Raw genomic sequence first — 27,620 nt, 5'->3', positions numbered from 1 at the left:
GGAAAAGGTCAAGAGAATGTATGGTATTTGGAGAGTGAATAAGTGGAAGAAGCAGTGGTTGGTTTCTAGGGCAAAGAGATTAGTCTAGACAAAGATCTAAAAGTGAGAAAGTAGAAAAGGGTTAAATAAATGGGTGAATAAAATTTAATGGGATTATTTATTAAAGAACGTCTTAAAACCATTAATATGGTAAGAGAAACTATAAATTTTTAAAAGCGATATACACTAACCACTATTTTCCAAACTATTTTAGGTCTTTTCTTTCTTGTTTTTCTTAGAGAATTTTCAGAGGACCATGTTCCTTGAAGAGAACTGAAGACTGGCCTGGAAGAAGCAGAAGGAAAAAGGAAAAATCTTTTCTTAATTGAAGAAAGTAAGAAAGAAGAAAAACTATGATGGATACAGAATCCCAGGCATCCAACCTCTTTGCCTCCATCCAACACACTCCAACCCTGAATCTTCTGAAACAAGCCTGTAGTGGACACAGAGCCCTTGTGCTGAGGACTTACCAGACCTCCTTTAGAGTCAGGGTGATGGTCCTTTGCTGTAGGAAGCTGCTCATAAGGAGACTCAGGAGGACTGTATACCTAACAGCGCTTCACTGAGGTGAGGAGAAGCTCTTCCGTCTCCGCACCCAGCCAAATACATCCTATTTCTCAAAGTAGTCACTAAACCAATATTCTTTCTCCAAGAACAATGTATTGTGGGCTTCCCTGGCGGCACAGTGGTTGAGAGTCCGCCTGCCGATGCAGGGGACACGGGTTCGTGCCCCGGTCCGGGAAGATCCCACATGCCACGGAGCGGCTGGGCCCGTGAGCCATGGCCGCTGAGCCTGTGCGTCCGGAGCCTGTGCTCCGCAACAGGAGAGGCCACAACAGTGAGAGGCCCGCGTACCGCAAAAAAAAAAGAATAATGTATTGTTATTCCTATTCTTACACCTTAGTATTCCACGGGGTGGGAGTGGGGGAATGTAAATAGTCCTTCATTCACACAACAAAATGTAAAGTACCTGAGAAAATTCTTATATCATTTTAGCTTGTTTTATCTTTAGACTGCTATCCCTATCTTTTCTTTTGATTCATAGCCAAACACTACTATTTGGGAGTTGATGAGAGCAGAGATCCACTCACAGACAGAACTAATAAGTGACAGAGTTGGGACTGAATTCTAAAGTTCCTGTCATTTGTGTGAATATTTACTACCTTTGACCTCACATGTAATTTGTTCTCCCTTTCTTAGCTCTCTCTCCTATTTCCAGTTGCTGCTCCTCTGTTCCCTACGTTCCCTTCTCCTCTTTTCCTCCCATCCGTGCCTCAAGCCAGCTACAGGGTTACCACAGCTCTTCCCCAATCAGCTTTCAGGAAGCAGACCAGGCCACATAAAGCATTTGCTTAAAGCCCTTCAGATTCTACACAATACTTTATGTTATTTCTCTTTTGCCCTGTAAAAAAGTTCTAGGCCAGCTGAAAGAGACTAGATCTAGAAGCATCTACTCAGTGTGTAACACAGGTGAAAAGTTCCTGGATTTTCTGTTTTGAGAGAACATAAAAGTTTTCAGTGACGGAATATATACTCAAAAGTAAACACTCCTCTTTTCTTTTTGGTTGAAGCTGGGTGATGGGAATGTGGGAGTTCATTATACTATTCTCTCTACTTTTGTGTATGTTGAAAAACATTTTTATAAAAAATCCCTCTCTTCTCTGTAGTTGACATTCAGCAACCACCTTCTTTGCTTATTCCATATTCTCTACTTAATGCTATGATGAAGAAACGATTTTCAAAATATAGTCTCATGTTGTACACCTTAAATATATACAATTTTCATTTTTCAATTATACCTCAATAAACCTGGAAAAAACTTTCAAACACAAAGAAAGGTTAATTTCTGAAGTAAATTTCATATGACCCCAAGATTGGGCCAAACTTCCTAAACTACTCTATCAAGACAAACTTACTTGTGTATTTCTCCCATTTTCATTCTCCTCCTTCTTTTTATGTTACCGACTTTATGCCTACAGGATGTAGGGATGCAGAGAAATAGAAACATGTCTTACAACTATCAGAACTAAAGCACAGTGCTTCTGACTGTAGTGGATGCAATCACATGAAAATGGCTTCATGACTGAGCTGAAACATCACACCTGAATGGTTGTTGATCAGATTTACTCCCCAAGCTTCCTGCTGCCCTAATAGGATGTGGGCAATCTTATTCAGCCACCCTATAGGGTGTGCATGTGCTACAGGAGTGAAGGGTGTGACATGGCTACTTGGCTCCTGATGGTCTCAGGACTCCTGTTGGTTTTATATCTCATGAGGGCAACTAAGTTTCCACTGTTACTCGTGGTGACACATTTCCCCTTTCACTGTCACCTGCATCCCACACAGCACCAGATGAAAGGGTGTCTATCATCACTATTGGAGAAACTACTATAACTACTATATATATACTACTATATGTAGACTATATATATATATATATATATATATGTATATATATATATATATATATATATATACTATAACTACTGTAAACTACTATAATGACTATAAACTACTATACTATACCTGTCTCCAAGGTAGGCCAATGTTGCCATCTTTCGTGATAAAATGGAATGTTGTTAATTATTTCACTAGATACCAAACTACATTTCCTCAATAATTAATAATCTAGGAAATACAGTCAATAACTATGTCATATCTTAGTATGATGACAGACGGTAACTGGACTTATCATGGTGATCATTTAGAAACATAGAAATATCGAATCACTACGTTGGGTAACAAGAACTAACATAGTGCTGTAGGTCAATTATACTTCAAAAGTAAATAAAGACACAAACAAACTCAAAAAGAAAAAGAGATGAGATTTATGGTTACCAGGGGAAGGTGGGTGGGGCATGGGGTGGGGGAAGTGGACGAAGGCCATCAAAAGGTACATACTTTCAGTTATAAGGTAAATATGTACTAGGGATATAATATACAACATGATAAATATAATTAACACTGTGGTGTGATACATATGAAAACTGTTAACAGAGTAAATCCTAAGAGTTCTCATCACAAAGAAAATATATTTATTTTCTACTTCTTTAATTTTGAATCTATATGAGATGACAAACGTTCACTAAACTTATTGTGCTAATCACTTCATGATGTATGTAAGCTAAATCATTATGCTGCATACCTTAAACTTAAACAGTGGTATATGTCAGTCATATCTCAATAAAACTGGAAGACAAATTAAAAATAAATAAATAGATAAATAAATTTGCTACATACAAACGGAATGCAAAATTTGGAGCAAATGAAGCAAAAAATTCTCTTTCTTTTTAAAGAATTGCTATTGGATAAATAACTTCTGTTCTTTCTCTAACCGTTTGACACTTCCTTTCTGCTTGTTTTATCCTTTAAATACAAAATTTTCTGGCCTAGCCATCTTCACAAGTACATGTTCTCAAGGAACAAGTTCACACTGAAAATAAAAATCATAATATTTGCTAACATGTATTGACATGTACCTGACACTTCACGTTCCAGGCTGTGTTCTACATACTTTATTTGTAGTAGTTCATTTTAACTCATAAATGTTTGAATAGCTGTTGCTTTTATCACAATATTACACCGAGAAATGAATGTACAAAAAGGTGAAGTAACTTGGCCAAGGTTTCCAAATTTTCAACTTGACTAATACAACAAATTTAACAGCGGTTCCAATCCCAGCACAGCCTCATCCCTAAACCTTAGCACTTTGACACCAGTTATTTTTCTGGCCTCTCCCTCATAATTTGTTCAATTTTATTTGCATATCTTAGCATATATTTTAAACATGTGGTCCCTGTCTCAGTTACCTTTGTCAGAAACTGAATAAAATCTTAACCTCTATCATCAATGGGGAATATTAAATAAATTACAGTACATTCCTACTGTGAAATATTATACAGTGATCAAAAAGAATGAGGCATATACAAATACGGTAACATGGAAAGTTGTCCATGACATATTGTTGTGTAAAAAGAGAAAATGATAAAACAAAGGATCCAGCAAACAAATGCCAGACACCTATATATGCCAAAGTATACAGAAAAATATCTGGAAGACTATAGGTCAAACTCAAGAGAAGGACTGGGGAGTGGGGAAATGAGGAAAAGTTATAATGTGATCTTACATGCTTGTGAATTGTTTACTTTTTTATAATGGGTTCATGCCATTTGTATAATGGAAAAAAATAACGTGAAACAATGGGCTAACAATATTTGATATTGTTATCAATATTATTCCATTTTATTTTTCTGACCTTATTTTCCTTTCCTTTCTCCATACACAACCTGGGTGCCAATTATACTGGGCTTTTTCTTTTCTAAACATTTTCTTATGCTTCCACCTCAACCCAGAGTAATTTCCTTTTCTATAATTTTAATCTCTCTAAAGAAAATCATGCACATATTATATTTTGGTACATAATTCATAAAAGGAAGAGTCCAAATATTCAGGAAATTTTCTGCATTTTGAATCAACAAGGTTTAATGAATTAAATATACTATTTCCTGAAGTTTAAAGTTGTAGAAAATAATAAATAGTTTAAAAGTTTCTGAATAATTATATTTCTTTGTAAAAAGATGGTTTACTTAAACATTAAGGATATTGTGACAGGTTTGAATGATATGGAGTGGAGTGGAGTGTACACACACAAAAAGAAAAAGACACATTTCATTCTAAAAATTAAAAAAACAAAAAACAAGTTTCTTACCATTGTGAGAGTAAATGGATGGTTTTCCAATGCAGACACACTGGGACAATGTAGAACAATATACTAAAAAGCAACAAACAATTTTTAAATTGACCAGAAAAGAAATCCAAATAGTCTAATGATGCTAATTTTCAAAAAACATGTAAAGATAAAGGGTATTTTAAAAGTTTCCGGACACTGACTCACCTGGCCAGGTCTTGCTTTAAAATTTTCTTTGACCATTCGGATTTCCATGACATCTGAGGGATGACTTATGACTGAGATGATGGTGACTGGTTTATTGCTCCGGATACACCTGTAAAGCCTTTCAGCACAATACAGGCACAAAGGTCCAGAAATCCAAAGCCAGGTCTAACGGAGAATTTTTGAAATACACTTTAAGAAACACTTGTATTATAAGAATCTTTATATCCTGCCCAACTGCTTATTTGACACATTACAGTAATAATACAGTAATAATATATATATTTTTAGCATTCAATAATAAACATTTATTTCTTGGTAACACATCTGTAGGACAAGTGGGGTGTTTGTTCCATGTGTCACATCATAGGACCAAAGCTTGAGGAGCAGTGGCTACCCCAGGCATGCTCTTGCCATGGTGCTGGTAGAAGTACAAGAGGACAAGCCCAATCAGACAAGCACACACATCATATCCTCTGCTCACATCACATCCACTGGCATCCCATTGGCCAAAGCAAGTTACATGGCCAAAGATATGGAACGCTTCATGAGTTTGCCTGTCATCCTTGTGCAGGGGCCATGTTAATCTTCTCTGTATCGTTCCAATTTTAGTATATGTGCTGCTGAAGTGAGAACAGTAATATTTTAATCTGTATTTTAAATAACAAGGTGTAAAGAAAAATGCGTAAAAAACAACAGATGCTCACTGCAACTTAAACAAGAGTAAAGTATGAAATAAAAGGGGAAGTAATATGAAGACCCTACCCTCTAGCCATTGCTAAGGGTATAACTACCATTAACAGGTAAGCATATGTTGTTTCATATATCCTTCTGTGCACACCAGAAATATATAACGTATATATATACAATATCTTTATCTAACAAGAGAAGAAAGGGAAGTAAAAGCTCAAATAAATCTGAAGATGATTTTAACAAAAATATACCAGTTCAATGTTTGTTAAAAAAATGAGAACCATAGATATTGTTAATGCACACAATGTATATGCATAATGTACATATACAAAATGTATACCCAATGTAAAATATGTATATGCACATATTTTTAAATATGGGTATACCACATGTGTTGTTCACAACTTACTTTTACGTAATATGAATAGCAGATAATATTTAGAATTTGGAAACCATGACAATTTTGCACATGTGCTGGAGGGATAGCCCTGATCCCAGGATAACTGCATAACCTGTGTAGCCAACCTTTCTCCTACAGCTGCATATTTTACCTCCCTCAACACCTGGAAGCCTCCAACCCAAACTTATTTTCATGGTCACTTCTTTAAACCTTATATACAGAGTTATTCCAGAACTATATTCTTCCACGCAAATCATGCCTCTTCCTCACATTTGGTTAGAAACTGTGTGAAAAGTAAGCATCACAGAACAAACTCTGCAACTTTGGGACAGTCACCATTTGAGCATCAGGTCGCACACAACTAAAGTGGGAGTCCCAATACCTGCCCTCCCTAACATATAGCATTGTGTGAAGCCCAGAAAAGCAATGAAGGTTGTAAAGTCTAATAGAAATCTAGAGGGTTATTATTAATAATAAACACAAGACTAACACTCACTCACTCCAAAGTCATCTACAAACTCGACCTTTTGACCCCCCCTTTTCTTCTTCTTAAATAGTGATTCAACATCACTATTCCCTGATTTTCACTTGCTACAGACAAAGAATACAGGGCATAATACCCATGTGGGCAGCTCCCACGGCCACAAGGGAAGATTAGGACCTTTATCAAACTACTGGCTGGGTCTTTGGGAAAGAAGTTTTCTAAGAGCAAATCAACAACCTGGTTTTACACTCTACTTCTCCCACGTGTTAGCCTGTAGAGTTTGGTCAAGGTATTTTACGTATTTAAGCCACAACTTCCTCATCAGAAAATTGAGGATGATACTAATTACTTCAAAGAGTTGTGAATACTGAAGAAATTATGCATATAATACATTTTAGCATAGTTCCTAGCAGATGATATTAAGCATTCAATAAATTGATTTTACAGCTTAGTATTTATAATATTATATATAAAATTGTACAATCATATTAGAATATAGAATAATAATTATTAGTAGTAGTACTAGTTCTTTCACTATTGTTTTCCTTATTCAACTTACTCTTCTCAATGCATAAGGAAAATATCTTTGCTACCTTTCTTGTGGCAAGTACCAGTGCCACAGTATGCAAAGATCATATGATCAGTTAAGCAGGGATTTTCTATATTCTGTAATATTCTCGTTGAGCTGTCGGCTGCCTATAATGAAACAATAGGTACTAACTTGCTATTGAAACATCCTGAAACATTCTCTTCTGCAAGAATAATTGCTTCATTACCTTCAAAAACATGTCTAAATACAATGTTGATCAATTGTTATGGAAACATGGACTTTGCAGAGACTATTAAAGACATAGAATTAATCTGACCTGTGGAAAATTAGCTTGGAACCTGGGCTCTTCCATACAAATCTTCACAAATGTGTTCTGGGTAAGCTCATCTGGTTTTGAAAATCCTCCAGGGAAAGATTCATGAAAATGTTCTGAGAGATACTCTGGTAAGTGAATATTCTGGTAGCGGGTTCCATTAAGATTGATGCAGCCAGGAGGGTGCGTATCTAAATTAGTTTGATACTTAAGCAGCCCTCTAAAGTTAAGAAAAAAATAAAAACAAGGAGATGAAAAAGAGATTGAAATCAGAGAACAGAGTACAAGAAAATAACCTTATTTTCTTGTTAACTTTACATAGCATTTATCCAAAAGAAATGCTTCTCATTTATCTTACTTAAGAGCAATTGAGAAATCTTAAAACTTTTAATAAATTCTTTACTATGGAACTAAATCAAAAAATTTAGACCCCCCCCCCCCCACAAATACATGGTAGAGAAGACACATGCAATCTTTCCAAATATTCTTGAATTTGACAGCCTTTACTTCAAGTCTATTAGGCATTCATACAATCACATACAAGTTTTCACTTCAGTAAACACTATAATGATGAGTACTTTCACTATAATTTCAAACACAAATGGAAAAGTATGGGGATCATACTTGATTTGGCTAAGACTAGATAAAACAAGCCTTGTTGATTTACAGAGAAACGTTAAACAAACATAACAACAGAAACTGGAAGCTTGCATCTCCTGTGATCTGAAAACAATACACAGCAATCAGGCCCTAAACCTGCTTACTTTTCAATTTCTCCATAAACAGGACCACATAAAAGGCTCAAAATAATGAATCAGGAAGGAGAACTTAAAACCCTAAAATCCCATTCTTATTATTTCATATTCTGTGAGATTTAAGATAACCCTTCGACTTTCTGTGCTCTTTATTTCTTATAAGGAGTTAAGTAAGATCTACCTCACAGGGATCGTGCATGAAATCATAGATTATATTAAAAAAATTTTTTTGCATAAGCAAATCTTGAAGAAAAAAGTAAGATTTTGAAAAGCATTGAAAATGTTTATTTTAATTTTGAGATATTAAAATTTTGGTTTCCAAAATTATTTTTCGTCGTTGTCTGAGTATGTTTTTAAATTACCCTTCATGCTCCCAAACAATCAATTTTAGTACATTTAAAAAGTAGATCTTTAAGTTCACCACAGCTATAATTTTACAAATGATATTATAAGGATGATATTTTCAAACAACAAAAACTATAACAAGAAAACTGATACTAAATAGGTCAATGACTTAGCAATGACTAAGGTAGTCTTTGGTGGAATGTACCATCTACTCAACCTGATCATTCTCCCTTTTACGCCTTTTACTTATGTTCAATTCCCTTTCTCTCTTCACTTTATTTTACTTTCTTCCCTAAAACCAGTCATTATGAAGTCACTGGAGAGCACAGAGAACACGTCGGGAGAATCTAAGTAGTGGCTGTATTACATAACATCCATGGTAGACCACACACACATTTTTTTTCAGTAATGCAGTAGATATGGCCTAGGTATGGAATAAATGAATGCATATTGTATAAATGTGAGCCAAGTACATAATCTTTTATAGAGTTCTAGTCATATAATACAACTGTGCCATTTTAATACTTGAAAAATCCATTAATTTGATGCAGCTTTTATTACAAGTAATGAGTTACCCAAACCTGTTGCTCTTATTAACTATCCCAAGGGTAGTGGCTGATGGGTGGGCAGGCCAAAAATCTCAAGCATTTTGTTCTATTGGTTGTTAAGTTGAACAAACATTGGCATAATGCAACTGGCACTATCTTAGGTGGTGCTACAGATAGTCAGATCTGGTCCCTAACACTCCAAAACTTAAAATCCAGTTTAGAAGATATCTTTAGAGAAGCTGAACATAACTCAGACCACAAATGATAATTTGAGTAGAGAGATTTGATAAGAGCTTAGTAGGCTTCCCTGGTGGTGCAGTGGTTGAGAGTCCACCTGCCGATGCAGGGGACACGGGTTCGTGCCCCGGTCCGGGAAGATCCCACATGCCGCGGAGCGGCTGGGCCCGTGAGCCATGGCCGCTGAGCCTGTGTGTGCGGAGCCTGTGCTCCGCAATGGGAGAGGCCACAACGGTGAGAGGCTCGCGTACCACAAAAAAAAAAAAAAAAAAAAAAAAGAGCTTAGTAATGTATAGAAGACATGAGGTCCAGTCCAGAGCAATTTGTATACATTTCACATTACCCTCACCACAGCTACATGAAATACAAATTATTATTCCCATTTTACAAATTAAGAAACTATTTTAATAAATTAATACCCTAGGGTCACACAGCTAATAAGTGGCCAAGCCAAGATTTGAACACAGGTCTGACTCAAATTCTAAGCTCTTCACCTCTTACTATACAGCATGTTAGTTCACTGGATCATTGGATCCTCACAACATACCTTTAAAAAAGTAAGGGAGGGGAAGGTCAATATTTATTAAGAAAGTATGTCAGGAATTTTGTAAACATCTATTTCCCACTTAAAATTCAAAACAAAATAACATACCAGGTGTTTTTATTCCCATTACACAGATGAGAAACACAAGGCTATCGTTTAGGTCAGAGATTAATTAAGTAGTAGTCAAAGCATGGGATTCAGAAACCTGAGCTCCCTCACTCCAAAAACCTATATCATGCATAGCAAATCAGTTGGTTAAAGAAGTAGACATTAAGGGAAGGGGTTCAAAACGAACAAAAGCCTGGAAATTAGGTCAGATAGAGATAGAGAGTGTGTGGTGTGTGTGTGTGTGTGTGTGTGTGTGTGTGTGTGTGTGTGTGTGTGTGTGTGTGTGTGTGTGAAGGGGCTGCTTCATATCAGGCAAAGAAATGTTATTTATTCCTTCTCCTGAGTCATCACAGCATTCAAGTGGGCATCACCCCATGTGCTAATGGTCCTTAGAATGACAAATGTTTTTACTATGCAGTACAAATCTTCAGGACAGCCCAATCAAATAAACAATGTTGCCATTCTTGGTGTATAAAGTAGCATATAATATTCTAAAATCCCTTTTAATTTTGAGAGTTTTATGTTATTTTAAGCTATTATCAAGCTTAATGGCATAGGTTACCTCTGTCTATGCCCATTAAAATGGACTTTTCTTTGTCTCAGATTGTAGTTGTTGCCATTGAAGAAACATGGATAAGAGAGAAAAGATCTACGGGCAAACAATGATAAGAAACAAAAAATATCATTCATCAGAAAAAAATCAAGCATGGAATCTCTGGGTTTTTTGGCTAAATTAGGTGGTAAAGATACTGACGGGTTCAAAAGGAAGGACACTGGCAGGTATTAAACTTAGTATTGGAAGGATAAGTAGTACATGCCAGACAGGTGCTTGCTGCTTCAATACCTATTTCCACAAACTTCATAATACATTTGTGTGGTAAAGGTCAGTAGCCCCATCTCAGAATGAGTGAAAACATTCAGAACTGTTAAGTAATCTGCCCAAGACCACACTGTCAGTCAGTAGCCAAGTCAGAGTACAAAGGCCATACACCTCCCCATGTACTAGACCTGCTCCCCCTGCAGAATCCCCATTCTACTTATGAACAATATACTGAAATTGAAGGTCAATGTGTGCAATGAATAAACTTCATGGCTCTACATGGTTATATATCTGGAAAAGGAGGTAGTATATTTCTACCAAACCAATAATTTTATGTTATTTTCTAAGTTCAAATAAATGCAGTAACTTACTTTTTCATTGTACTAGTAAAAAATAAAACTTTTTTAGTACTGGTACAGAACTTTTTAGAAATTTCTTTGGTACTACTGAAGAAATTCTTAGAATTTGCAACCCTAGAATATAATATTTCTTTAAAAATTATATTTCAAGTCCATAAAATAATTTCACTCTGAAGAATTTTGAATAGGAATGTACATTAGATATTATAGATACTAGATTGATAGATAAAAATCAGATATCATCTTTTTAATCCAATTACTTCACTGTGACCACATTTGTTAAAACTGAGTTCAATATTACATGTGGTCTTTGTGATTTCTTTGAATCCCTAGTACCTATATTTATTTCAGCAAACAGAATAGACTTGTCTTTCTTTAGAGTTTAATGCAATCTTTTCAAATACAACAGAGCCCACTTTAATTAACACTTTAAATAACGCACAGCTGTATCTATCTGACGAATAATCCTGATTTTCTTCCTTGCCCCACATCACCACTGAGATACACCTATTTCACATTTATTATTATTTAAGTTTTGAAACGTATTAATTTAAATGATATGGCCTCTGTCTTTAAGAAGCTTAGAATTTAGTGCACTTCTATCCAACAGAACTTTCTGTGGTGGTAGAAATGGTCTAAATCTGTGCTGTCCAGCCATGGGCCACATGTGGCTATTGAGCCATTGAAACGTGGTAGTTCAGGCAAAAAATTGAATTTTTCATATTATTTCATTGTAATTAATCTAAATTGAATAGCACAACTTTAATGGGTATAATTAGGCATGAAAGCAAAAACAACTAAAAACCAAAATGAGTAATGCTATATAGATGTATAGTGACCCCTGGAGAGTACATAGAGATAATGAACTCTGATAATGACATTCTGGAAAGGGCTTCACGGGGAAGCAACTGAAGGATGTGGAGATTCTGTTAGAGACTAGGGAAATGGCATTCCAATATGAGGGAGGAGTATGAACAAAAGCACATTGTTTATTCCCAAATTAGTAGAAGGAATAATATCTTGTGCATTTATATATCCCTCTTATAACTACACTCACTGCCAAATCTCATCAGCCCTCCTGCAAGTTTCTTGCATGTAGTAAGTCTTCAGTGAGTTTCTAGTGAATTGATTTTAAAAGCAAATAATAACTACATAATTTGTTTGAATACAGCAAGTGCATCTAAAAGTTAAAATAAAGGGAGGGCGTCCCTGGTGGTGCAGTGGTTGAGAGTCTGCCTGCCGATGCAGGGGATACGGGTTTGTGCCCAGGTCCGGGAAGATCCCACATGCCGCGGAGCGGCTGGGCCTGTGAGCCATGGCCTCTGAGCCTGCGCGTCCGGAGCCTGTGCTCCGCAAGGGGAGAGGCCACAGCAGTGAGAGGCCCGCCTACCGCAAAAATAATAATAATAATAATAAAATAAAGGGAACATTCTTATATTGTTGTACCTTTCCTAATTAAATGAAAAATCATTTGAAAGTGAAAGAAAAAGATGTTAGTGAATGGTAAGCAGAGAATATTGCCAAGTTAAGACAGTGATGTGGCAGGGAGTTCGGGGAGGAGGCACATGGCCTATGTGTGAATAGGAACACTTATTACTAATTTTTTTTAGGTATATTGCATTATGTTCTAAAAGAGAGATTTTGAAGTATCTCTGGAATGTCTAGCGTTCTTCAATCATGAGAGATCAAGGATTTTATGGTGTATCAAAACACATGGTTGTGGACACTATTGTTTTTGCACTCATAAGGATTTCAAGATGTGCTTTCAACACTCAACAGTGTTTCCACAAAATAGGTTTCTTTCTTTCTTTCCTTTTTTCCTCACCAGGCATTATAGTTATACCACTATTTTTTAATGCCTGGCTGTGACAAAGTCATAGAAAATAATATAGTACACAGAATAAATCCTACTAGGTTAAAACATAGAAATCATAAGAACTTTTTACGGCAAAAGTTAAATATTACAAAACACTATGCCTGCCAAAAAGAGAATCACAAAATCATCTCTACTTTAACTGCAAGTTACACATTTTTAACAAATGCAGTGTTGCTTATGAGACCTTTATGTTTGTGGTGATTTTAATCCTTTTTTAAAGTGGAGAAAAAAATCCTTGTCCCATGAGGAATCTATTTTTTACCTTGTATTCTATAACATACAAAATATTTCTTTTCTTTACAGAAAAAATATAACAACTTGTTTCTGACCATTCTTTTTACTTTGCTTCAAGTACAAAAAAAGAGCTTAAGAAAATACATCCAAATTCAATATTGCAAAACCCACTGGAATTCACTGGATTCTGAGGAATCCGCTAGAATATACACTACTTAAGGTCAAAGATTTGTCCTGTGCCTCTATTTTTCTGGTGTCTAGAACAGTGCCTATAATCTGTAACAAGTGTTCGATAAATATTCACTGAATGGATTAATAAATGGCTAGAAGTATATAAACAATCTTTTGTTGTGGTTATTTTTGAAACACGTGATTGAGGAGTCACCCGGTTTTAACAAACACAGAAGTTAGTTTGAACTCATTCTAATTTCAATAAAGATGTCTAGACTTTAGCAAATGGCATTTAGTAAAATAAACCATGTGTGTTCATTCAACTTTGCAGGGAATAGCATTAAATAGGTCTGCAACTTACAGCATCCCTCTTCACCCTTGAGTACTGCAAAGTCCAACCTGAGATCTCAGCCCTGCCCTGAACCTGAGCCCATTCTAACCTAGGTAGACAAGTCATCAAGAAAGTCAATCCTATCTGTTAGCAGCATCTAGAAATAGAGTGCTCTCCTAAACTAAGGATCCAGCGTGCCTCAGGGAAACCCTAAGCATCAGATACCCATCCAACCAAAGCTTCTACTCTCACCCCCACTTTGTCGGGTCTAGCCAGATTCTTGCCAGATACTTGCCTCTGCATTCTTTGCTGGGCTCTTGCCACAGAGAGCCGAGTGTACTCGCAACCTGCAGCTTGAGTGGAGCACGTATTGTGTCTAGCTCTTGTTGGTGGTGATGCCCAAGGTACGAGACTGGGCAACACAAACAGGGCCAGCATCATGGGTGTGTGACCTGTGTGCTCTCACGGGACCCTGATCTTAGAAAGGCACTGTAATTGGTTCAATGCTCTGTTGCCATCATCTTGAAATGCTTAATAATTTTCTATCAAAGGGCCCCGCATTTTCATTTTGCAGTGAGCCCTGCAATTAAGCACCCTGCCACAGACACAATGCAGCTGGCAAAACAAAGCCTTGGAGTCTAAGGACATAGGGTCAAGATCCCAACCCTCCCTAAGTGTGTGAAGGAAAATAGGTCATTTTAATACATTTTCTCAGCTGAAAGCGAGAGACAGTGCCTGTTACCCTCTACTTCACAGGTATATAAAGGAAAGGACTTTGATCTCTTGGGAAGGAAAAAATATGTAAGCATCTAATATTTGTTACTATTTCCTCTGCTTTCAGGCTTTGCTAAAAGGGCAGTGGGAGAGAAAAGGATTATTCCACATTTCAGAAACAACATTAATGTACTGAAAATATTTCTTACAATAAATTTAGCCCTAGTTCCTTCTCCTTCCTCCCCAACTTTCTCACCCTGTACCTCTAGCCAGAACCACTTGTTATTATAAATAAGGTCCCAGGAGAAAAACTGAGGTTAAAATTATGTGAGAAAGTATTTGGGCTGGAGCTCACTACTTCTATCCTCAAACTGGGGAGAACGTTAACTCACAGTTTAGAAGATTAAAAATTCATTAATAAGTATAGCCCATAGCATAAATTAATTCATTTACATGAAAATGCTTCAAATATACTACACATCTCTGTCGAAACAAATGGCCTCCTTATGGGAGAAAATACCGCACGATCTCAATTTCCACCCCTACCTGGCTTTCAGGATAAAATATCAGCAAAAATAAATAAATCATAAGACTTCAGTCAGGAATTATTACATAGAAAAATCATTTTTTACACAAGAAGGAAAATTAATCCTATGAATGGGGAATTAGAAATGGGAAAAAAAAACATACATGTCTAAAGATCATAGTTGTATAGAACACTATATTTATTAACATATGGAAAATATGTAAATCTTACGGGGGGGATTTGAATTCCACATAACAAAGACTTAATCCCTCAGGAATTTTATTCACCCAATATATTTTAAGTAAAAAATTAAAAAACCAAAAATGTGAAAGAAGACAAATAAAAAGAGATGAAAAACTTTCCTCCGTGATCCAAAGAATTTTTAGCCACAGAAGCGCACAAAAATCTCCAGCAAAAATGTGCCAGTCTACAACACAACGAAAATAGTTAAGACTTAAAAGTTAATTCTTCAGGCACAGAAATTGATATTCCAGCTGCCATAATAACTTATTACCTAGATAACACTAAGTATAAGTGACAGGCCCAAAATGGTAATCCAAGTCACATTTAAATAAATACACAGATTATTTTTATTGCTATCTGCAATACTTTAATATTTGAGGAAAATTGGAAGGGCCTAGAAGAATAACACATTCCTAGCTAAAAGCCAATTAATACAGTTCCATGTAATCTAGCAAACACTGAGTGAATGATGATTTAGGATTGATGATGAAAGGGATTCCACTGATGAAGATAAGTAAGAAACAGTCCTTCCCTCAAAAACACTATAATTTACCTAGGATACGTCACTCTGCTATATGTTCTTTTCTCTTTCATTCTCTTTCAACTCGCAGATGCATAATGGGGGTAGGCTGCAGAGAACACTGGAATTTTCTACTATTCAACTACAACTTCAGCTATAACCTGACTTTCTCCCTTTTACCTAAGGTTTTATATAGTGTTTAATATTCTGTACTTTGGGCTTAACATACAGCTTCTGGGCCTTCCTTTCCCTTGGCTTCACCAAGTTTCCATTTGACATTCTAAGAAGAGCTGGTGCCTCTCCCCAATAGGAATATCCCACAAGCCTCTCCTCCTTCCACATCAGTGTGGGTAAAAGGAGCCCTCAGGGCTTCCCTGGTGGCACAGTGGTTGAGAGTCCGCCTGCCGATGCAGGGGACACGGGTTCGTGCCCCGGTCCGGGAAGATCCCACATGCTGCGGAGCAGCTGGGCCCGTGAGCCATGGCCGCTGAGCCTGCGCATCCGGAGCCTGTGCTCCGCAACGGGAGAGGCTGCAACAGTGAGAGGCCCGCGTACCACGAAAACAAACAAACAAACAACAACAAAAAGAAAAACACAAAAAACCCAAAAAGGAGCCCTCAGTACAAGTGCTTCTAAAAGAGAAGATTCTTAGGAATCGACAACTTCTAACACTTAACTATATTGCATAAATACCTCCATCCCCCAAGAGTATATTCTTAATTTTCTCGTCCTAAGGGCATTAGTAGAGGGAAGATAAACCAACACAATAAGCCTAATCTCATAAGTATTTGACTACCCCAGGGTTAATTTCTTGAGTTTCAGTACCTATGAAGCTGACAGTGCCTCTGGTTCATTGTCATTGTTGACAAAGGCTGCTCACTGTGTTCCTCGGGTTTAAAGAACAAATGTTTTTAGAAACATGCACCTAGAAAACCATTCCTTTTAAATTCTCTGAAAAAAATGATTCAAGCAGAATATAAATCATGTTCTACAACGAACTCTTGCCAGCAGTAGTCCCAAATGGCAGAAAGCTCTGTTTAAAAGAATAATCCAGGTCTCATTTTTGTAATAAAATATAGTCTGGGAAGTCCAGCTGGCTCAGTTATTCACTATTGTTTGGCTCTCACTGCCATCTACACCTTTGAGAAAGACCTTCCCCCTTTATTTCCCAGAATTCTCACATTATATTTCCTCTCTTATGTAAATAAAAAATAAAATACAGTTACTACCCACGTAACACTTCCGAGAGCTAAAGCCAGTGGGAGTGTTGACTGTCATAAAATTGAAAGTCTAGGGTGCCCTATCTCATTTAAGGGTGCCCTATCTCATTTACGATGCTTTCCCTCCACATGCCTTTCAAAGGAGTGGGGTTAGGCTCTGGGCTGAGACTCTGACATTCATAATTGCTTTTCCCTCCAATACCCTTTCATCAGTAAGTGAGAATGGCAGTATATCTCGCCTCCTGATGAGTTTTTCAAATGAAAATGAAGAAAGAAACGTCCAGTTACATTCATGTCTGGAAAGAGGGAACACTTTTGGCTTTTAAAATTTTTTCTGAATTGAAATATCTTTAGTACAGTGTACAAATGGCAACCTCCTAGAAAGGTGTATTAAAAATCAGAAAAAAAATTCCTCAGGAGAAGGCTTGTCTTGCAAATCCCAGAATAAACCTTTATCATTAAAATCAGTTGAACCTTTGAGACCTAACAACATTATAAAAACTGTTGCCCTTTAGGATTATTCTTTTGATCTGCTAAGCAGTTTTCGTTATATGTTTATCAAATTACTTTGCTGATAGGAAAATCTGGGCTCTTCAAAAGTGCAGTGTCTTTATCAAAACAAAAACGATTCTTCAGCAAATTAAATGTGGAGTTTCTTCCTTACACAGTTATTAGTATCAGTACCAGTACAATTTTTTATCCTGCTAACATTTATTGAATATATCTATATTCTGCCTACATTGCTGCATTCACTTATTTAAACATGAGACAACCCTGATATAGATATTTTATTATTAATCCCATAAAATAGATGAAAAAGAAAGGGCAAATTATCTGGCAAGGCCATACAGCTATTAAGTGATATAGCTCTTAATTGCCATGTTATACGGACCTCCTAGGAAAAAAAAAATTAATGTATTTTAAAGATCTATTTGAACACTGATAAAACATCTGAATTTAGTATATATGAAATGTGGGTTTTTTAGGGTGCCATGCAATAGAATTGCTTATACTAATGAAAAAAATCTAAAACATAGGTAATAGGAATGAAAACTAGGTTAAGCTAAAGGCATGCGCAATCGTGGAACATGATAATTGGATCCTAAATAACATTGAGTTGTAATATTTTGAGCAAAGAAGGTAAGACTTCCACTTCGCCAATATAGATTGCATACCCCAAGAACACCGTATTTAATTTTGGTTTCCAGATCTGAAAGGGATACAGGGAAGCCATGCCAAACTGTAGCCAGTTTGATTTACTGGTTAGGAATGTGGGCTCTGGAATCTGATACCTGGGTTCAAACCCAAGCTCTTCTATTTACTAGCCATGACTTTCAGCAAGTTTCTTCACCTCTCAGGGCCCCTGTTCTCTCACCTGGACAATGGGAATGATAACAATGATAATGATAATAATAATAATAATAACAGCAAATTTTACCGGAGTTGTTGGGAGGACTTAATGAAATCAACCATTAGTAAGATAAGTACTCAATGAATATTAACTATTAATTTATTCAAAGGAGAAAGTAACAGAGGAACAGAATTTAAAGAAGGAAAAGAACTCAATTTCCATGGCCTCCAGAGTCACAGACTTTTAAATCATTGGGTAGAAATTAAAGTAAAATAGATTCTGTTTCAAAAGAGAAATGACTTTGTGAAAGTGAGAGCTTTCCAAAAACAGAATGGGCTTTTCACAATTATATATTTACTTAGACATATTGCAGGGAGACTCAAAGATTCTTGGTCAAAATCATCTTTTGAGCTTCCTTCAAAGTTTGAGATTCTATAAAAATAAAATTGACTTTAGAAAATCATATGAAGCAATTGTTCCTCCTTACTACAGAAGTCTGCTTATATAAGGAAACCAGTCGACAATTTCAAACTGTTTCATTGTTGAAGTCAAAAATTTTCTAAAATTTCTAGCCCACATTGATCCTTCAATTCTCTAGGCCACCAGAATTCTTGAAAATAAAATATGTTTACACTTGGAAAATATGCAGTTTAAAATTATCTTTAGCTCTTTCAACTCTTTTTGTTTAATGTCAAACCAATTACTAATTCTGGGAAACTAAGTATCATATATTATATAGTTCTTTCACACTTTATTATAGTACTTACCACATTGATAGAGAAAGAAGCAAATGCCCAACAAATAGTGCTTTTCTGTTCAAACCTAAAGCATACCATTTAACAGAAATCTCAATATAAATTCAAGAAGCTTGTTTTGAATAGCTGCACTTTACTTGTATAACCAAAAGCTAGAGAATGACATTATCAAGGAATTTTATAAATAAAGATATGTCTAAGTCTTCAACATTGGCACAAATAATAGCTTCAATAGATTTACTTGTAGATAGATCCTTTAAAGATAAAAAAGAACATTTTGAGAAATGTTCCATTTTAAGAAAGCTGTAAGATTTATCAGTAATAATTTTTCCTACACCAGAAGCATATCTATGTAGTTTTATTAAAAATTAAACTTCATAGAGTTACAAACTTTTAGTTATAAGATGAATAAGTTCTAAGGATCTAGTGTACAGCATGGTGACTACAGTTAATAATACTGTATTGTATACTTGAAATTTGCTGAGAGTAGATCTCAAAAGTTCACACCAGAAAAAAAAAAAGAGGAAACTGTGAAATGATAGATGTGTTAATTCACTTGTACACTTTAAATACATGCAATTTCATTTGCCAATTATACTTCAGTTAAAAAAATTAAACTTTATAAAAAATGTGCACTATAGAACGCTTAGAGTATTATATATTTGTTGCACAACAGTTATTTCAGTATTTTAATAATTGTTTTCTTCATTTTTATCAATCATATGTAAAGAATTATTAATTCAGTTGGTATAATAGAGTGATTATATTTAACTCATTCTGTTGATGTCTTTGGTTATTTCTTTACATAAATTAAAATCACTTTCTGTTTATGACCCCTGTTCTCCAGAAGTAAAATCAAATTTTAAATATACCTTCTTTTACTTCCAAAAAAATGGAAAAAGGACTCTTAATACTCTCTAACTTCAGAAGCCTGTTAGAACTCCTGAAACTTTGAAAAATAACTCTACTTTGAATTACAAAGAAACAGATTTTCTCAGTTTTAATTTAGTACAACATAAAGGCAAAAGAATGCATAACTAATTATACTAACAAATTATATTTTTCTCTCACCTGTTATAGCTAAAGAGAGAGAGAGGAAGAGAGAACAATTCCAGATAAATCAAGATATTAACCTCTTTAAAAAAACTTAAGACCAAATCCTTAGAAGTACTGAACTCTCCAAAAAAAAAGTATAACAATATAAGTTTTTGAGTCAGAATGCCTGGATTTGAATCCAGGATACATCAGTTAAGCAAACTTTAGCAAATTATGCACTCTCTCTAAATCTATTTTCCCACCCATAAAAAGGGTTTAACAATATTATTTATCCTTATAAAACTACAATCTTGGGCTTCCCTGGTGGTGCAGTGGTTGAGAGTCCACCTGCTGATGCAGGGGACACGGGTTCGTGCCCCGGTCTGGGAAGATCCCACATGCCGTGGAGCGGCTGGGCCCGTGAGCCATGGCCGCTGAGCCTGCGCGTCCGGAGCCTGTGCTCCACAACGGGAGAGGCCACAACAGTGAGAGGCCCGCGTACCGCAGAAAGAAAACAAAAACAAAAACAAAATCAAAACCAAAAAAACCCTATAATCCTTTAATAATATAAATCATCTAAATCATTTTGAATTTATGCTTGGCATATAGTAAGCACTTTGCAAATGTTTTAAATTAGTATTTTCATTAGTAGCACATCTGTTTACTCGTAGTCCATTTTTATGATAATAGCCCTGGACAGGCATGCAAGCCATTTAAACAGAATATAAAGCAGATTTTCTCTACCAAGGGCTTTCTCGGTGCCCTAATGCTCTACAGAATGTGAGCCCCACAATGGGAAATGAACAGAACCCAGAGGTTCCACTGACTGTGGAACCGACTGTGGAATTTCCTCTTCCCTGTGTGGCAGCCATGGCTAGCTGGAAGTCGGGATTATGTGTGGCCATGTGTCTAATGCTCTACAATTATATGTTCTAGAACCATGACACAGAATAAATTGAACCAGGACGTAGGAGACAGAGATCCACATAATACTGATGTCTAAATCAATGGCCTCCAAAACTGGGGGATCAACATTTTGAACATGCACCTTGAAATAAATATATAATTTATGGATAAGATTTACTGTACTGGCAAAGTACATTATAAAACATTCTGAAGAAAAAATTAACAGCAGGTCTGAACTTTTCTCCAAATACTGTTTCCCTGGAAACATTTTGAGTTAGGATAAACAGGGAGTGCCAGCTGTGTTACCAACCAGCATTGATTATTATTGATGGAAAGCATCTGGACCTGGAGGATGCTGAGTGACCTCAGCTTCCTGATGCACTGTGTTCTAGAAACTGAGGGCATCCCTTGAGGAGACTTTGACTGTTACCAAGAGACTGGTTCCTGTGGAGCATGAGCCTTCCCAAGGCAAGGTAGTCCTTGTGTATCCATATGGTCTCATCTTAAAACTGAGTTACTACATTCAGGTAAGGGAGAGAAGGTGGAAAATGGTTACTGTGCATCTAGAGGGAGCCCTACTGAAGAAGCACCTGACATTATCCTGTTGACATTCCATGTTTCCTGTCCTGTATCCCTCTACTAAACCAAGTGAACCTGATGCCAGACAATAGCCTATTGTGTCATATTGGTGTGAGTGTCAAGACAAAAACACAGGTCCACTCTGTAATCATGCAGACATATACATACACAAAAATATATTATTTATTTACTCCTCTGACCTAATGAATTATTTTAAGCACCATACATTTGAGTATACTGCTTGGGTCAACATACTTTTCAGAGTATTTGGGGTAAATTCTTTGTAAAAACTTGGGATGCTATCTCTCTTCCATTTGTGATTTTCTGGTGTTTTGGACAGATCCTTGTCTTTGGGTCTTATAAATCTTTGGCTGTCTCTGCAAATATTAGTAAACTAGTAACTCCACTGTTACAAACTCTGCAGCAGCAAGACATAATAAATTCCTGAAAATTCAAACACTAAATACCTTCTTGAAGTTCTTCAGTTCCTACTCACTTTCTTTTAGAGCTTATCAGGATATAACTATAGGGGGCTTTAAAAACTACAACATTGTGGGAGAAGTAACTCTGTCTTTCCATTTCAATATACTTCTATGCTAGTTTTGTTAAAACATGCTATGTCGAAAATAGAACTATTTATTCCACTCTTGACACTACCCTCAATTCCAAGTAACCAAATAATTCTACCATTTCTTATGAAAATTTCTATAGATTTCTCTTTTATTACCCCATTTTTAGGCACATATAGCTTTAAAAACATTTGTTTAAACTTACCCTGATACGTGTAACATCAGCAGCATGTAGAAGGCCAAGAAGAGATTATGAGTGTACCAGAAGATGTCATAGTTAGAAACTCTGAAAAAACAAATAACTTAATTTCAATTCCACTTTACACTCCATCTTGCTAAAAAAATCGTGCATCCTTTCAAATACATGTCACAATTGAAAGTTAAAATATGAGTTTTAACTCATATTTAATTTGAGTTTTAACTCATATTTAATAATGAGCTCATCTGAGATTTATCTATTAATATCAAAGTATTAGCATACCACTGCAGAGAGAACTGACAAAAATTATAAGTAACGCTTTATCATTTTGAAGGTCCTTTGTATTTCAAATAAAGATACATAGAAAGAATTAAAATCAGCTGTTTATATTAAAGTTAGTATGATGTAAGGCGAAGGTGCAGGCAATAGTCTGCTAATACGTACTTCTGCTGTCCTTTTTATCAAAATTCTCAATTTGCAAATGACTTCTAAGACAACCAATGTTTCTATCCCAATATATATTTTGAGAGTTAGTTCAAAGGAAACTCAGATGGAGATAGACTAAATAAGTGTTCATTAAAATTTTCTCTTATCTTCCTGGACAGTGTATAACTTTAAAGTAACACCTTGTGTTATTGTCCTGGGGGAGGACAAAGAGTCTGAAGAGGAATGGGTATAATAAACACAACCTAGAATGTTTGAGAGAAGTAAAAACACTAACAGTTATTTTATTTCATATATCTCGGTAGATATTCATATATTAGAATCTTGGAGGTGGCGGTCAGGTATTCGTAAAAGCTTAGATGATTCTGACACAACCCCTAGAAACTTTAGAACCCCCAATTTAGGCAAGAGCTAATAGAGTCACATTTACATGGGTCACAGTTTTTACTATCATAAACAAGATCATTAGCATCCTTGTAACGTATGCGTTTTTGCACAGATCTGCTTCTTTTTGAATCTAAATTTCTAGAAGTGGAATTATGACATCAGAGGACACACATTTTGTAAGGCTTTTGATACACATTACCTATTGCTCTCTGAAACATGTTTATAAATTACAAACCCAATCATAGTGTAGGAGGGCCTGTTTCCCCAAACCCAGACTCCACTTTATACATCTTCAGTATTTTGTATAAGTGGAATTAGGTATTATTTCATTTTTGTGTTACTCACTTTGTATTCTCCTGTGACTTATCTGTTCATAATAATTACCCATTTCTATAGCATATTTCCCAATTGTTGTGGGTTAAACTATTCAAATTTAAGAATGTACTACTTCCATATGAGTGTAATAATTTTTGCAATAGCATGTTTATTTTTCAGTTTTTATACTGTATATTGACATTCAGGAGTTTTAGTTTTCATATTTTTAGGTAGCCAAATATTTCCTATATTTTTCCTTGTCCATCATGAGAGCTGATAAAATATCCACTTAAAGTTTCTCCTACAGTGGTATAATTTTTTACAGTAAACTATAATTTATCTAGAATTTAATTCACTTAAGCCTTACCTTCCTCATAAGTTTATAATGGCACCTTTATTATTTAGCAGGTTCTTACACATAGCAAAGTCTTTTACAGTGCTTTCTGTCTACTATCATTTAGTTCAATGTCTTGGTCATTTTTGCAAGTAAGTCCTATTCTGGTTGTTGTTTTTTTCATTGAAGTATAGTTGACTTACAATATTATATTAGTTCCAGGTGTACAATATAGTAATTCCCTATCCTGTTTTAAGTTACTGAAGCATAGTCATTTTAATATTTAGTAAGCCACACCCCGCCTCCTTTTATTCCACTTTGGAACATGTATTTGGAAAGTCTCCATACACAATTCCTTACAACCCAGAATATTTGACTGAAAGAAAGAGATTTTTCAAAAACAGGAAATGATATATAGAAATGCCTCTCTATTTCCCTCTTAGTTACACAGAACAATCCAGTAACCAGAATATTGCATTGGCTAAACATTCGGGTTAATCGAGACGTTTTCTACATATGAAAATGAAGATAATCTTAAGGAAGTCTAAATAATCTGACCAAGAAACATCAAAATAATGGCTCTGACACTCACCGTATTGCATATGTCGAAGCTGTAATCATCAGGAAGAGCACCAATACCATGCAGACCCCTGTCAGGCCAGGAACTATAAAAACGTACGTAAGTATGTTTAACTTAAGTCATGCTGAGAAAAAATGTACAAAAAGTTATTACCTTAAAATTCAAAGTACTAGGCTGATCTGTGGGAAGCCCAATTCAAATTGTATGTCTCCTTGTACATTCCCTCTTAAAAAAGCCTTTTTTGAATTAGCATAAGTTTCAAGGTATTTAGGACAAAGCAGAGTCTTTTCCACCTTTAACAGAAGAGTCCATTTTGGTATTTTTAAATATTCTACTCAAAATGGTGAATATGTGCATACCTTTATAGGTACATACTATAACTAAAGTCAATAATTAATACAACAGGACAGGGCTGACATTCAACTCCCTTGTTGTTTTGGTTTTCTCCACCATAGTACTAAACCCTCCTTACTCTCACCTCCCCGCTTTTACGGAACTAGCAGCTCCTTCAGTTTCAATGTCAAATAATTTCTTTTGGGCTTCACTATCCAGAATAATTTTCAAGAAAAAATAAATAAAACCTGAACCTTTCTAAAAACTGCAACTTCGAGTGTAGAACAAAAAATGGTGAATTTGAAGAAAAAAGTTACAGTGTTGATGTTTTAAGAACACTTGCAGACGTATTTCTCCTCAGAATGGAAAACATTTTGAAATCAGTGCTTCTGGTAGTACATAACATTTTGTAAAGTGTGTAAACATGTCAATTTTCAAAATTAATACTGACATAATAGATTGCTACAAATCTAGTGTTAGTTCATACAGCACGTCCAAGATGAATAGGTGATATGCTTTATCAAAGAGCGAAAATCACAATAGCCTCATTTCTTATTATCTGATTACTACCAAATAAAATATTCTGTCTATAAGTCACCTTTATTTACTCTTATAATCATACAAGCAACAAAAAGTACTAAATGACCTAGCTGAGAGATTCCATCTTAAATCTTTGTAGAAAAGGTATTGAAATAATTCTGCCTCCAAAAGTATAGACATCCCCCCACTCTTCCTCTTGACAAGGAACCACCTATGAAACAGAAGGACCATCAGGGACTATAAGCCACCAGCAGAAGCAAACAAGCTGGGGACAATATAAGAGCAACAGGGATGTGCACCATTAGGATCACAGAGGGTTTAGAATCATTAGAAAATAACATTAGAAATCCCAGTACAAAAGAAACGAGTTTCCACTTGTAAAGGGACACATGAGAAATAAGGGAGTTGGTCTTTGGAACTTAATACTAGAGTATGCTCTCCTTTCACTCTTCCCAATACACAAATTTGGAAGCCTAACAATCCTTGCCTTTCCCAGGTGTGCCTAATCCAAATCATCTCTTCTCTACACTTCTTGCCTAGGGTACTCCCTTTCCCATTGTCTTTCCCATTGTCTTTCCCATTGCCCCAGGTGAGTACTTACTTCCTAGGGGGTAAGAGAAGAGCAAGATAACTACACTAGTTCACAGGAAAGGACGAATAGCACAGAAAACTACTGTTTAAAAAGAACAGCATGTCTACAAAATAACCAAGCTTTTCCACTCCCAAGAATATACCCCCCCAAAACACAAACATATATCCACCCCAAACTTGTTCAAAAATGTGCATAACCGCTTTATTTTTAATACTCAAGGCCTGTAAACAATTCAAATTTCCATCAACAGATGAATGGATAAATAATTGTTTATCTGTACCTGGAAAATTAACCAGCAGTTTAAAAAGAAAGAACTGCTGATACATACCTATGCATATATGACAACTCAGATGAATCACAAAATTTATTAGACTTAGTGAAAAAAGCCAGACTGCCCTCCCCCACCAAAACAACCTGAAAAAACATAAGCTCTATGATTTCTTTTATACAACATTCTAGAAAAATTCTTTAGTGATAGAAAGCAGATTTGTAGTTAGGAGGGGTAGAGAGCAGGACAGAATGATGGACATATTTGTTATCTTGATTTTGATCATGGTTTCACATGTGTATACATATATCAAAACCAATCAAGTAGCATGCTTTACATATGTATAATTCAGAGTGCTTCAATTGTAACTGAATAAATTTAAAGAAAAAAAAAAAAGGTCTGTCTCTCTGGCTTCAACTAATTTCATTTAAAATGTAAAATTTGTGGCTGGAGAGGCCTTTCCACTAATTTTATTGAGGCTTCATGAATGTCTACTGTGTCTACACACAAGGTTTCCTATGTAGTCCTGAACATGCCAAGATTAGTTACAGAATGTCTGCAAATCACTTCATCAGGACACCTGAAAAAACAGAGTATGTTTAGAACAAAGTTATAATTTCCAAAGGGTATTATTTAAACATTAATTCCTTGAGGTATTAATTTCTATTACTCAAAAATGTTATAACCATTCCTTGAAGAATCACAGGGCACATTAATGTAAAGCTTCTGAGAAGTACTAAAGTCAAGAAACCAGTGTAAAATTGAACAGATACTTCCTCAAACATTTAATTAGAGCACATCTTTTAGAGCACAGCGTGGAAAACATACTGGAAAGACTTAGAGAGCGTGAAATAGTTGACCTCAGTCATTTGAATTCAACATGAAGTAGAGGCCCCAGACAGCCTGGGGTATATATGTATATTCTGGGATTGCGGTCCTGTTACTGTCCCTTAGGCCAAACCCTTAGCTCACTGAATCTCATCTGTAAACTGAGGATCAATTCAATGCTTCTTAAGGTTCTTTCAGATTTATGAAGTTAACTTTTTTAGCTAAAGAATTCATTTTTCCTTTCTGTCTCCCAGAAGTACAAAAGGATCAGTTTGTAATTTATAGAGTAATAGACTTCAGAGCAATGAAGAAGAAAAACTGACTTATAATTAGCAATGAAAAAAAAATGCAATTATGGTGGTCAAAAAAAAAAGGGTGGGGTGGGTAACTTAAAAACCAAAGGGGATTCTGGGGGGGAGATAAATTAGGGGTTTGGGATCAACATATACACACTACTATATATATTGAATAAAATAGGTAAACAACAAAGACCTATTGTAGAGCACAAAGAACTATACTCAATATCTTGTAATAACCTATAATGGAAAAGAATCTGATAAAGAATATACGTGTATACATATGTATAACTGAATCACTTTGTTGTCTACTTGAAACTAACATAACATTGTAAATTAACTATACTTTGGTAAAAAAAAGAAAAAAAGCTATGGTTTTCTTTACTGG

The 27,620-nt window shown here is 35.6% G+C and overlaps 1 protein-coding gene and 1 non-coding gene across 2 annotated transcripts in view; both read right to left on the bottom strand.

The window, feature by feature from the left end:
• Positions 1-27,620, bottom strand: part of NOX4 (NADPH oxidase 4) — a 147,262-nt gene that overhangs the window by 80,910 nt on the left and 38,732 nt on the right. The window contains 5 exon segments of the mRNA XM_032640633.1: positions 4,748-4,810; positions 4,934-5,098; positions 7,374-7,590; positions 22,322-22,402; positions 24,388-24,460. Of these exon segments, the coding sequence (XP_032496524.1) occupies positions 4,748-4,810; positions 4,934-5,098; positions 7,374-7,590; positions 22,322-22,402; positions 24,388-24,460 (599 nt within the window).
• Positions 5,460-5,566, bottom strand: LOC116758910. Its single transcript, XR_004351293.1, has one exon. It is a non-coding gene; the product is annotated as a U6 spliceosomal RNA (small nuclear RNA).

Source organism: Phocoena sinus, chromosome 8, assembly GCF_008692025.1.
Source record: "Phocoena sinus isolate mPhoSin1 chromosome 8, mPhoSin1.pri, whole genome shotgun sequence".
Taxonomy (NCBI): Eukaryota; Metazoa; Chordata; class Mammalia; order Artiodactyla; family Phocoenidae; genus Phocoena; species Phocoena sinus.
The sequence above is the reverse complement of the archived record's forward strand: the minus strand, read 5'-3'. Positions and strand labels throughout refer to the sequence as shown.